General features: G+C 41.4%; 2 protein-coding genes across 3 annotated transcripts in view; both read left to right on the top strand.

The window, feature by feature from the left end:
• Positions 1 to 6832, top strand: part of LOC122557715 (selenocysteine insertion sequence-binding protein 2-like) — a 28832-nt gene extending 22000 nt beyond the window's left edge. Inside the window, exon 9 of the mRNA XM_043705621.1 lies at positions 6647 to 6832. Within this exon, the coding sequence (XP_043561556.1) occupies positions 6647 to 6832 (186 nt within the window). The remainder of the gene's footprint in view (positions 1 to 6646) is intronic.
• The window catches only part of LOC122561762 (selenocysteine insertion sequence-binding protein 2-like), a 48185-nt gene continuing 42010 nt past the window's right edge, over positions 6622 to 12796 (top strand). For both annotated transcript variants that reach the window (XM_043713885.1, XM_043713894.1), the window contains exon 1: positions 6622 to 6806. The gene's annotated coding sequence lies outside the window, so the exon portion shown is untranslated. The remainder of the gene's footprint in view (positions 6807 to 12796) is intronic.

The following is a 12796-nucleotide window of genomic DNA, read 5'->3' on the forward strand; positions in this document are numbered from 1 at the left end:
TGACAGTTTGTGGAGCCACAGCTTTTTCTGTTTTTAGGAGCCTAAATTTCCCTGTGACACCTGATATTAAAACCTTTCAAGAGTTGACACACATAGTTAAGGAATATTATCATTCAAAGCTTTCTCTAATTCTGAGACACTATCATTTTTACTCAGCAATTTGAGAACCAGAGAATCCTTATCAGGATTTCTGACTAGGTTAAGAAGACTGGCAGAAACATGTGACTTTTTGGTTTTACCCTTAATAAAATATTTGGAGACCATTTTAGTATGTGGGATCAATGATGTAACAATGCAAAAACCCCTACTAGCTAAAGCCCCACTGAATTCTAAGCAGGCATTACAACTGGCTTTATCATTGGAAAATGCTGCTTGAGTGAAGTCCTACTTAAACACCTGGAAGTCTTCCAGGAAGATTCTTTGGTCAGAAGAGCCAAGGCCACCTTGTAGGTTGACCAGGAAGCAATTCCATAATTCTGCAAACTCTCAATTTGCCTTATGGGCAAAAGTAGACAGAGAAATTAAAAGGTTGGGGAAACCAACCTACCGACTCCCACAGCTACTAGGATTACACCTCTTCCCATCGTACCTCCTGCAAAAATGCTATCCCGTATTCCCAATTTCTCTGCCTCCGCTGTATCTGCTCCCAGGAGGACCAGTGCCACCACAGAACACACCAAATGGCCTCCTTCTTTAAAAACCACAATTTCCCTTCCCACATGGTTGAAGATGCCCTCCAATGCATCTCATCCACATCCTGCACCTCTGCCCTCAAACCCCACCCCTCCAACCGTAACAAGGACAGAACCCCCCTGGTCCTCACCTTCCACCCTACCAACCTTCGCATTAACCGCATTAGCCGTCGACATTTCTGCCGCCTCCAAATGGACCCCATCACCAGGGATATATTTCCCTCCCCCCTCCTCCTGCACATCCATCAATGTCATTTATTGTATCCGTTGCTCCCGATGCGGTCTCCTTTACATTGGGGAAACTGGACGCCTCCTCGCAGAGCACTTCAGGGAACATCTCCAGGACATCCGCACCTATCAGCCCCACGGCCCCGTAGCCCAACATTTCAACTCCCCCTCCCACTCTGCCGAGGACATGCAGGTCCTGGGCCGCCTCCACCGCCACTCCCTCACTACACGACGCCTGGAGGAAGAACAATCAACCCCAAGGCATCAATGTGGACTTCACCAGTATCCTCATTTCCCCTCTTTCTCCGCCGCCCCACCTTACCCCAGTTCCAACCTTCCAGCTCAGCACCATTCTCATGACATGTCCTACCTGCCAATCTTCCTTCCCACCTATCTGCTCCACCGTCCTCTCTGACCTATCACTTTCATCCCCACCCCCATCCACCTATTGTACTCTGTGCTACTTTCTCCCCACCCACACATCCCTCCCATTTATCTCTCTACCCAGGAGGCTCCCTGCCTTTGGTCCTGATGAAGGGCTTTTGCCCGAAACGCTGATTTTTCCTGCTCTTTGGATGCTGCCAGACTTGTGCTTTTCCAGCATCTGCAGTCCTCACTTTTGCCAAAGGAAACATCAAACCAGTCCAATTCATGGAATGAGCACCATAGATCGTACTGATTGTGAAGCCCAATGAGTCAGTTGACCTTTTTGGGGATTTAAAACAAATGGTAAACTACTTCTCACATCTGGAAAAGCATAGCAAGTCAGGTAGCATCCGAGGAGCAGGAGAATGAAAGTTTTGGACATAAACCTTCCTGATAAACATTCTTGACGAAGGGCTTATGCCTGAAACGTTGACTCTCCTGCATCTCATACGCTGCCCGACCTGCTGTGCTTTTCCACCTCTGCACCTATTAGAAGTAAAGTGAGGGTGATCAAAGGTGCCTGGTCTGACATCTGTCCATGAATTTAGGTCATTTCTTGGTCTAGTAAATCATTATGGAAAGTCCATACCTAACCTGGCCTCCACCCTGGCACTTTTGCATCAATTCCTAAAAAAAAGTCAGCCTTCGAAATGGTTGCATAGTCAAGCCCTAGCTATCAGTGAAATAAAGAAACAGCTATTATCCTGCAAGGTTTTGACATACTATGATCCCAAGATAGATCTGGTATTGACATGCGATGCTTCCCTGTATGGTATCGAGGTGTTATTAGCTAGTAGGTGGCCCAAAGGATTGGCAATCCTAATTGGAGTCAGGAAGTTCCACCAATACCTTCATGGGCGAAAATTCGTGATAATGGTAGACCCCACACCCCTACTTGATCTGCTTACAGATGTTAGCGTGGATGAAGTGATATCAGTCCGAGCCCAGAGTGTGGTTCAACAATCGGTAACGTTTATTGATACAGTAACACCGGCGGAGACCAACCGAGGTCCGAATCTCGGCTGTTCTGCTGTTCCCGCGCGCTGGGGCTGGGGCTAGCACCCCGCTTTGTTCCCTTGGGGTGCTGGTGTGTATTAGTCTGTTCGTTCCTGTCTGGTGGATGCCAGTCCTTTGTGTCAGGGTGGTTCTGTATTGATGAAACACACCCATATTCAGTCAGTCTCTTGATTTGATTAGGAGATGGGTTTCCATATTAATTAGCTCCGGAGTTTCGGTCTATGAGTCATGGTTAGTGTCTGGCCTAGTGTGGATTTGATCTGTCCTCTGGCTCCCATCTCCCGGTCACGTGGGCGGACCGGCAGCTGCTGAGTTCTGTGGGTTTAAGCTGCGGCTGCCGTTTTTAAAACACAAAATGAATTCCTATAGTTTTACCGATGTGGGCAGCGTCCCGTGGCAAATGCGGGGCAGCTTTGATGCCCGCTTGCACAGAGGACAAGGCAGCAGTGCCACCCTTAGCATTAAAGCCCATTGCTGAATGTGGCCAGAAGCCAAGTGCTTGTAATTACAAGTTAGAAGATGTCAATGAGGCAGAGTAGGAAATGCGAATGCATTGAGCCATCTTCCATTAGCAGATACACCATCAATGATACCCCCAATGGAAAAGTAATGGTATTAAATTGTACGCACCCAGTTACAGCTGACTATCAGACTTTGGATGGACACGGTTTGTTGATGGCTGCTGAAAGTGGTTGGACGTACGTAGTGTCCATTTGTATAACGCTGGGACGATGATAAAACTGCGCGGCATCTTTTTTAGTACATAGATTCACGGAAGTTTTGGTCACAGGTAACAGGTTGTCATTTACCAGCAGGGAATTTGGGTATTTCCTAAAGTCAAATGGTATTCGTCATACAAGGACAGTTCAATACCAGTTCTATTCAATGGTCTGGCAGAAAGAGCTGTCTAAACTTTGACGTCCAGCTTGAAGAAACATGCTCCAGCCTCGCTAGATACCAAGCTGTCATAGTTCCTCCTTGATTTTGGGATCATCCCACATGCAACTATAGGTTTTTGCACTGACAGAGTTGTTAATGGGTAGGAGACTCCGCATCAAGAATGATCTTCCAGGACCTGTGGCGAATCTGAAACGGCATCAGGAACACCAATGCCGGATATAAGACTTCGCCAAATAAGACTGTTTGATACAGGGGGTGAAGTTTGGTGTAAGAATCACAGAAATGGCCCCACCTAGGTAAGGGACATAGTCAATGCAAGGCCAGGACCAGTGACATATGAAGTTCAGATGGGTGTGATGGTCCTGAACAAGCATGTGGAGCATATGAAAGCTGCGAATTTGCAAATAGTGCAGGAGCAAAACATCGGAAAGACTGCCAGAATTCGTGTATTCACTCTCTGTGCCAAGAGTTGATGAGTCCTCAGAATCCGAGATGGACATGACTGATGCAGCTGCCTCAACTCCTTTGCCAGTAGAAGAGAGTGAAATTCTACCGAGGCACTCATGGTGCAAGAGGAGAGTTGCCATGCATTACATGTCACCTGTATCAGATGCTGAGTTGAAGGAACCTGACACCGTGCTAAAATGCCCAGGAGGCTTTGGCCCCTTTGGATGACAGTCAGTTATCAAATTTTAGACTGATACATTGTGAAATTATAAATTGGCCAGCAGGTGTCACTGTACACTTAGTAAACCTCGTATCTTTTTAGAAAAGCTTCTTAAAGATACTAATGACAAAACATTCTTGTTACATTAAAGAACTAGAATTTCGTAGCTGGTCCATCAACATTTTGGGTGTTGATCCACCTCAAGAACTGAAACCTGAAACCTTGTCAAGTCAATTTGTTAAATTAATGTTTAATTTAGAGGAAAGAAAGACCTCCAAAATGTGTTTGAAACACTGAGAATGCTGGAAAAACTCATCCAGTTTGTTAGGATATGTGGAGAGCGAAACAGAAAACCAAATGTTTTGGGATAATTGCCCTGCAAACTGCTTTGTAGAGAATCAGGAACCTGTTAAATAATGCAATGGTGATTAACTGAATAAGAAGATGAAAAGTGAGGAGAAAATTGAGATGGAACTAAAGAAGACTTCATCCCACATCAAAGCTGTGCTCTGATGAAGGTCCATAGTGAGAAATGTAAACTTATCTCTCCACTTTCAGATGTACACTACCTTAACAGTTTGAGCTGGAAAAAAAGTCAGGTGGATATTATTAAGTCTGACACCATGTTGTTCAGATGAAAGTTGGCAAGTGCCCAGCATAAAAATGAGACACAGTTCCTGGAGTTTGTTTAAGCACTGTCAGGCCACAAAGAGAGTTGGTATGGGGGCAGAGACTGTATGACAGAGTCACATTTATGGACAGAAGGAAGGCATCCATCAAAAAAGTTGGCAAAAACGTGAGAGAATAGGTTGAAGGAAATATGTCTGAGATATTTGGAGCTTATCTAGGAACTGTTGTATTAAGATTTAAGTGAACAATATTTTCATGGATTGTGAAATTGAAGATTAATTTCTTTGCCATCGCGCTTGAAGAAACAGTTGAAAATAACTCTAATCTAGAGGCCTAACAAGCAGCTTTGGTTTGAAAACATATTACATCTACGTTTGGAGTTATTGATTTTATTATTTAATCACTTATCATCCTACTTTAATGAATAAAATAGGTATCTACTATTTAACTGTTTGACAATTTTGTTTAAGTTGAAAGGCAAATTACTTTCTTCATATACGATCACAGTGATGATTGCCATTTTAAAACAGTAATTTAAAGAATATTTTACTTCCCTGTTAACAGACGTGTTTGTCTAATGTTTGGCATCAGCAGCATGTGATTCTTTTTAAAAAAGGATGTTTGAACATACTGTACTCTAATAGTGAATTAGACTGTCTTAGTAGTGAATAAGTTGGGAAATGGTGTCACATGTTTCTCATGGTACATGTGTTGTTTTCTGCTTTTGTGCATTAACATTTGGAAGATGCAAATAAGGATGTTTGCTCACAGAAATAAACAGCTTAACAAGCTGTTAGTCATGATTTCCCCTTGCTGACTCTGCTCGATCATATGTTTTTTTAAATGCTATATTACATCCTTTGTAACTGACATCTTCCCAGTAACAGGTTATTTGATCCTTATCATATTGCCGTTGTGGCGATAAAATTAATTCCCTTGCTTCCGATATTATAATACAATAGTGAAGCTCCTTGATTTTAATGTGCTGTGGAATGTTTAGATATCATGAAGGCACTATATAAATTCAAGACATTATTTCTTTTAAACAGGTCAGAATAATTTGGGCTTGGCCAGTCATGAGTAAATAAACTTTTAATGGTGTCTTAAGACTTGTTATTCTTTCATAGGATGTAGTGTAATATCACAGTCTGCTTTTCCGCTACTGTAAATTAAATTGTATACATGTATAGTCCCATTCCTTTAGACTTTAATCACGAGATGTTTTACATTAATTTATTCCCTTGCGTGCACTCTTTCTCCCTCTCTCTTTCTCTCTCTCTCTCTCTCTCTTATTCTCTCTCTCTCTCTCTCTCTCTCTCTCTCTCTCTCTCTCTCTCTCTCTCTCTCTCTATCTCTCTCTCTCTCTCTCTTTCTCTTTCTCTTTTTTCTTTCTTCCTTCTTTCCTTTCCTTTCCTTTTCCTTTCTTTCCTTTCCTTTCCTTCTTTCCCTCCTTTCCCTCCTTTCCCTCCTTTCCCTCCTTTCCCTCCTTTCCCTCCTTTCCCTCCTTTCCCTCCTTTCCCTCCTTTCCCTCCTTTCCCTCCTTTCCCTCCTTTCCCTCCTTTCCCTCCTTTCCCTCCTTTCCCTCCTTTCCCTCCTTTCCCTCCTTTCCCTCCTTTCCCTCCTTTCCCTCCTTTCCCTCCTTTCCCTCCTTTCCCTCCTTTCCCTCCTTTCCCTCCTTTCCCTCCTTTCCCTCCTTTCCCTCCTTTCCCTCCTTTCCCTCCTTTCCCTCCTTTCCCTCCTTTCCCTCCTTTCCCTCCTTTCCCTCCTTTCCCTCCTTTCCCTCCTTTCCCTCCTTTCCCTCCTTTCCCTCCTTTCCCTCCTTTCCCTCCTTTCCCTCCTTTCCCTCCTTTCCCTCCTTTCCCTCCTTTCCCTCCTTTCCCTCCTTTCCCTCCTTTCCCTCCTTTCCCTCCTTTCCCTCCTTTCCCTCCTTTCCCTCCTTTCCCTCCTTTCCCTCCTTTCTTTCCTTTCCTTTCCTTTCCTTTCCTTCATTTCCTTTCTGTGCGTAACGTCTGGTTCAGAATTTCCATCTCTTAAGTTTGCTGTGACTTGTCAACATGTAACATTGATCGTATTCTGTACCTATTAGATTATATTGAAGGAAAGAGAAGAAAGGAAACAGCGACGCTTGCTAGAGGAAAAGGGATTGATCCCATCAGGTTGCAATGTATTGGCTCAAGAGGATCAAGCAGTTATTTCGGATCAGAATGAGAACCTGGACACACAAAACAGAGCAGCTGAATTAAATGGCAAGTCGTTTTATGACCGTTTTTAGTTTGTGTTCTCTTCCCAAAAGCAAGAATGAATATTATACCAGGTATTTTGAAATATGTCAGCACGTATTATTCTGAAATTAGGAATCTGATTGAAATACTTGGATCAGCGATAAGGTGGAATGGTGGCTGGGTGGTTAGCACTGCTGCCTCTCAGCGCCAGGGATCTGGGTTTGATTCCGGCCTCTGGCGACTGCCTGTGTGAAGTTTGCACACTCTACCCGTGTCTGTGTGGGTTTCCTCCAGGTGCTCTGGTTTCCTCCCACTGTTCAAAGGTGTACAAATTAGGTGGATTGGCCATGCTAAATTACCCATAGTGTTTTGGGATGTGTAGGTTATGTGCATTAGCCAGAGGAAATGCAGGGTTACAGGGGTAGGGTCTGGGTAGGATGCTCTTTGGAAGGTTGGTGTGGACTTGTTGGGCTGAATGGCCTGTCTCCCACATTTTAGGAATTCTATTCTACCAGGAGATTCTACTTCCATTCTAGCTCATGTCTATTTAAAGGTGTTGAAATGTATTAGACTGGTATACTTTGGGCACCACCTCAAACATTTTCAGCACTTCCGCTCTGATCAGTGAGCAATAAGACAAAAGGAAATAGAAACAGGAGTAGCCATTTGGCCCGTGGAGTCTGCTCCACCAATCAATAGGATCATAGCTGATCTGACATTTCTTGCAACCACTTTCCTGCCCTTTTCCCGTAACCTCTGTATCCCCAACTAATCAAGAATTTATTGATCTCAGTCTTAAATATTAAAAATTGGGAGGGCAGAACACTGCCCTCACAGATCTCCGTGCCAAGGTATTTCAATGATGTTTAGCCCTCTGAGAGAAGAAATTCCTTGCCATCTTAGTCTTAAGGTGCCCATTTATTCTTAGACTATGCCCTGTGGTCCTAGATGACCCCATCAGGGGAACATCCCCTCACCACTTACTCCACTGAGCCCCATAATAATCTTATCATTCAATGAGATCGCTTCTTCTTCTATACTCCAGTGAGCAGAATCCTAACCTGTTTAACCGTTTCTCAGAAGGCAATCTCATTATAGCAGGAGGAATTATCTCTGACCTGCCTCCAGTGAAATGGTATATTTCCTCAAATAAGGGAACCAAAACTACTCTCAGTTCTCCAGATGTGGTCTCCGTAGCACTGTATACCATTGAAGTAAGACATGCCTACTCTAACCCCTTCAAACATTCCATTTGCTCTTTTATTTTTGTTCACTAGTCAACAAAGCAAGTGCAGTTCTTGACTTGGAGGATTAAAGGGATCTTTAAGAGGGAGGGGAAAAGTAATCTGAAAACTGGGAAAGGTGGAGTGAGGGAGAAGAAGAAAAATGTTTGATTGGGAGAAGATGCCTATAGGGGAAATTTAAATAGAGAAAAAGGAGAAAAATGAAAGAGAAAGGAAGGATCAGTGGTTATCCCTGATAAGCTAAGAGATGCTCAGAAATTGGGAGGGACTATGATGCTCTGTCATCAGAATGCTTGATTCTGGTCATCAACATGGTTGTGAACTATTGTATGCATGAGAAACATGAGCTTTACTCTTCTAAATAAAGGCTCATGTATGGAGGAGGAAAAGCGTATTTGTATATTTTTATTAATAAACAGTTTAGAGACTACAATTTTAATATTTTACCTGAAAAATGAGACTTCTGTCAATGTACACTCCCTCAGAATGAGGGGTGCAAATCTAAGTATTGCGCTGAGTTTTGGGTTACCTTATTTGTGGAAAGATATTTCACTGATGGCAGTTCAGAAATGAGTTCCTCTTGGTATGGAAGGATTGTGGGCTGAAATTCCCCACCAGAAACTTGTAATTCAGGCAAGGGTCTCACTACTGAACTATGATTGACAAATCTTTTTTTTTAATCCTTAAGCTTCAACCATACTGATGCTGTCTTTACCCTTTTCTTGTCTGCATAATCAACACAGCATGTATTTCCATTTTGTCTAACATTGCGACACTGTCTGTTAACCAGGGAATAACGTAAAATTAATTTCCATTCTTGTCTACTTTGAAGCTCCGTTTTTATTCATGTTGAGAACTTCCTATAAAATTATGACTTCTAGTTCCTCTGATTTATTTCCACACATCTTTCAATTACAACTGATCAATTTGATTCTGTTCTTCTGCTCTGTATTCTTCTGGTTTGATTCTTTTTCTCTCATCAGTTTGCTTATTTACTGTTAGCTGATGCTGGTTGAACTCATTTTCCAAGCTCTTATCCCCACCCGTCCAGTATAAATGCCTCATCACTTCTCCATTTAATCATTCAGCCAGCACATTAGTAGTTCTATTGCCAAATGTAAACCACTGGACCCAGTGCCCAACAAAGTGCAAACCTGTTTACTAACACCACACTCTTAACTCCTTCCTGTTTTCTATTATAGCACCCTCCATATATTGTAATTCAGGCATTATCAAGTCTTGCTTCTAACCTTGTCTCCCAATCTCTGACTTTTAATAGGTCTTCAGCATTTCTTTGTCTAAAACAGCACTTTTGACTCTGTGATGGTGATTGGTTGCTCTTTCTCCCACACAAAACATTTTTCTGTCTATGCAAAATGAGCATATCACTATTACATTTTTAGCTATGTTGCTATTTATTTTGCTTTATGTAGTTTATTTCTGTGCAGTTTACTTTCATTTGATGGTTTTGACCAGAGGTCTAATTTTCCCCACAGCCAGCTAGAGTTTCTAATTTGTTTGAGCACACCAATTTCTCTGACCACATCTCTGACGATTGTAGTATTATTCCAAAAATGGTCTCTCTTTGATGTGTTGATGTATCTTTTACTCAAGTTCTTAGTTTAGAGGTTAAGTGATCTGAGTTGATGACACTTCACAAGTCAGTAGTTAGTAGCAGAGCATCTACATCTTTCAAGAATAGTTTCCTCTTCCTGTGCTGCTATTTTAGATTTCAACTTATCCACAATGTACTTATTGTTTTAGAAGAGCTTGATTTCACATTGTCCCACTTCATTTCATAATCAATTCTATTGATGTTGATTCAGTTTTATTATATTAATTATGTGATCCTGAGTAAGAATGCTCTTTTATTTTTATCTCAAATGATCAGAACAGTTCTGATAACTCTCTCAATTTCACACCGAGCATAATTGTTCATTACACTGATGACTACAGTGTAAGCCATATTTAACAAAAGCTTGCATTTTAGAATATGATTTTTGTTTGTATATAATGGAGCATTTTCAGGTTGAAAACATAGAATTAACTTTTGATAGCCAGTGAAGGTGGTGACCTAATAATCCAAGATGCAACTCATGCCAAAGGTTGTGACTTTCCCAAGGTTTATTAGAGGGACCAATATTGTTAAGAGTGGAGGTTTTCATCAACTCACTGTTTCCTTAGAGATTGCATTCTGGAAAGAGTGTAATCACTGGTATGTACAGACTCAGAAACATTCTATCAGTTTTAGTGGGATGATGGTGGTGATGCAGAATCCAGGCTATTTATAATTTTTACTTGTTTCCGTATTATTGATATACAACCACAAAGTAGCAGTGTTCTTTTTGTTCTGCACATATCCCACATGTTTTATTTTCTGTTTTTTTTTGTTTAAGGATGTATGTCATGCATCTGTCCACGGAGATATATTACACATCTGTCTTTTTGAGGTGGTCTACTTTGTTTATGTAAAATGGACAGAGTTTTGGCTTTTCCAGACATCTGAACTCAAACTCATCCCAATCTTCACTCACTCTATGTTTAGCCATTTTTTTGTTTCTGTCAATATAATTTCCAAGCCCCAAATACACACGAGCAATGATTAGTCAAATATTAATATTGCACTTAAAGATTTAAAAGTTGGATATCTAAGGCTGGTAGTCAGCACTGAATACTTCTTAACGCAACAATTCATTTGGTTAATGGAGATTTGCTCATTTCTGCACTTGGCAATCCAAACAGCAATATTTGCACAAACGACACAAATAGAATCTCTACAGTGTGGAAACAGGCACTTCGGCCCAACAAATCTGCACCGACCCTCCGAAGAGTAACCTGCCCAAACCCATTCCCCAACTCTATTATTTACCCCTGACTAATTCACCTAACCTACACATCCCCAAACACTATGGGCAAATTAGCATGGCCAATTCACCTAACCTGCACATCTTTGATTTGTGGGAGGAAATCGGAGCACCCAGAGGAAACCCATGCAGACACAAGGAGAACGTGCAACCTCCACACAGACAGTCATCTGAGGCTGAAATTGAACCTGGGTCCCTGGTGCTATGAGGCAGCAGTGCTAACTACCGGGCCACCGTGCCACCCACATGGGAATTAATTCCAGAACCTCCTTGTACAACTATAGAGTTAAGAAGAAAGATGAATTCTTATCAGTCTGTCCTACTCTCTTTCCAAGACCACTAGTGCATGATCAGAACAGTGTGGAACTTCGATCAGCTAATGCCATCAGTGTTCCTCACTAAACTGATATAAAAAATTCTGTTTGAAGCCAGAACTAGCTGCTTACCTCTCATGTGTCAGAATACAAAATAGTTCGAATTTTTGTAACCGGTGACTTTGTATATGGGCAGTGTACAGATAATATGTATTGTAGCATACATCATCTGCAGTTGTGGTTGCACTTATATTACTCTTTAAACATTCTGAACAAAATTGCAGAACTTCTTTAAAAGTGTACATTTATTTTTATTATATATATAACATACTTTGACCTCATCAATTATATCATAGATGGAACATTGCTAATTTTTGCAAACATCTTATTTAATATTCGGAAATAATAGCTGAATAACTGTTGCTTTGATTTTTCTTAACATTCATATGGGAATGATTAGTCCCTAAATTATGAATCCGTTCCTTGTGAGTAGGTTGGAAAATGTAATCCCATACATGGAATGAATGGGTTAAATTGCAATTTGCATTTAAAAGTTTGATTATGAGAGTGAGGAATGAGTTATAAAATCCCACACCTTATTTGTGAAAAACAACCAGAAATGATTTACCACATGGAAAATCTGAATAATGAGAATAAGATAATTAAATATTAATATTTGAAAAATTCCCTCATGGTAGGCTGGTACAGATCAAATTGAGAGGAATTTCTTAAGTGCGTACAAGACAATTTTCTGATTCAGTATGTGGATGTACCTACGAGAGAAGGTGCAAATCTTGACCTACTCTTGGGAAATAAGGCAGGGCAGGTGACTGAGGTGTCAGTGGGGGAGTACTTTGGGGCCAGCGACCATAATTCTATTCATTTTAAAATAGTGATGAAAAAGGATAGATCAGATCTAAAAGTTGAAGTTCTAAATTGGAGAAAGGCCAATTTTGACGGTATTAGGCAAGAACTTTTGAAAGCTGATTGGAGGCAGATGTTCGCAATAAAGGGACGGCTGGAAAATGGGAAGCCTTCAGAAATGAGATAACAAGAATCCAGAGAAAGTATATTCCTGTCAGGGTGAAAGGAAAGGCTGGGAGGTATAGGGAATGCTGGGTGACTAAAGAAATTGAGGGTTTGGTTAAGAAAAAGAAGGAAGCATATGTCAAGTATAGACAGGATAGATCAAGTGAATCCTTAGAGTATAAAGAAAGTAGGAGTATACTTAAAAGGGAAATCAGGAGGGCAAAAAGGGGGCATGAGATAGCTTTGGGAAATAGACTTAAGGAGAATCCAAAGGGTTTTTACAAATCTATTAAGGACAAAAGGGCAACTAGGGAGAGAATATGGCCCCTCAAAGATCAGCAAGGTGGCCTTTGTGTGGAGCCACAGAAAATGGGGGAGATACTAAATGAATATTTTGCATCAGTGTTTACTGTGGAAAAGGATATGGAAGATACAAAGTGTAGGGAAATAGATGGTGACACCTTGCAAAATGTCCAGGTTACAGAGGAGGAAGTGCTGGATGTCTTGAAATGGGTAAAGGTGGATAAATCCCCAGGACCTGATCAGGTGTACCCGAGAACTCT

This window comes from Chiloscyllium plagiosum, chromosome 2 (assembly GCF_004010195.1).
Source record: "Chiloscyllium plagiosum isolate BGI_BamShark_2017 chromosome 2, ASM401019v2, whole genome shotgun sequence".
NCBI classification, from domain to species: domain Eukaryota; kingdom Metazoa; phylum Chordata; class Chondrichthyes; order Orectolobiformes; family Hemiscylliidae; genus Chiloscyllium; species Chiloscyllium plagiosum.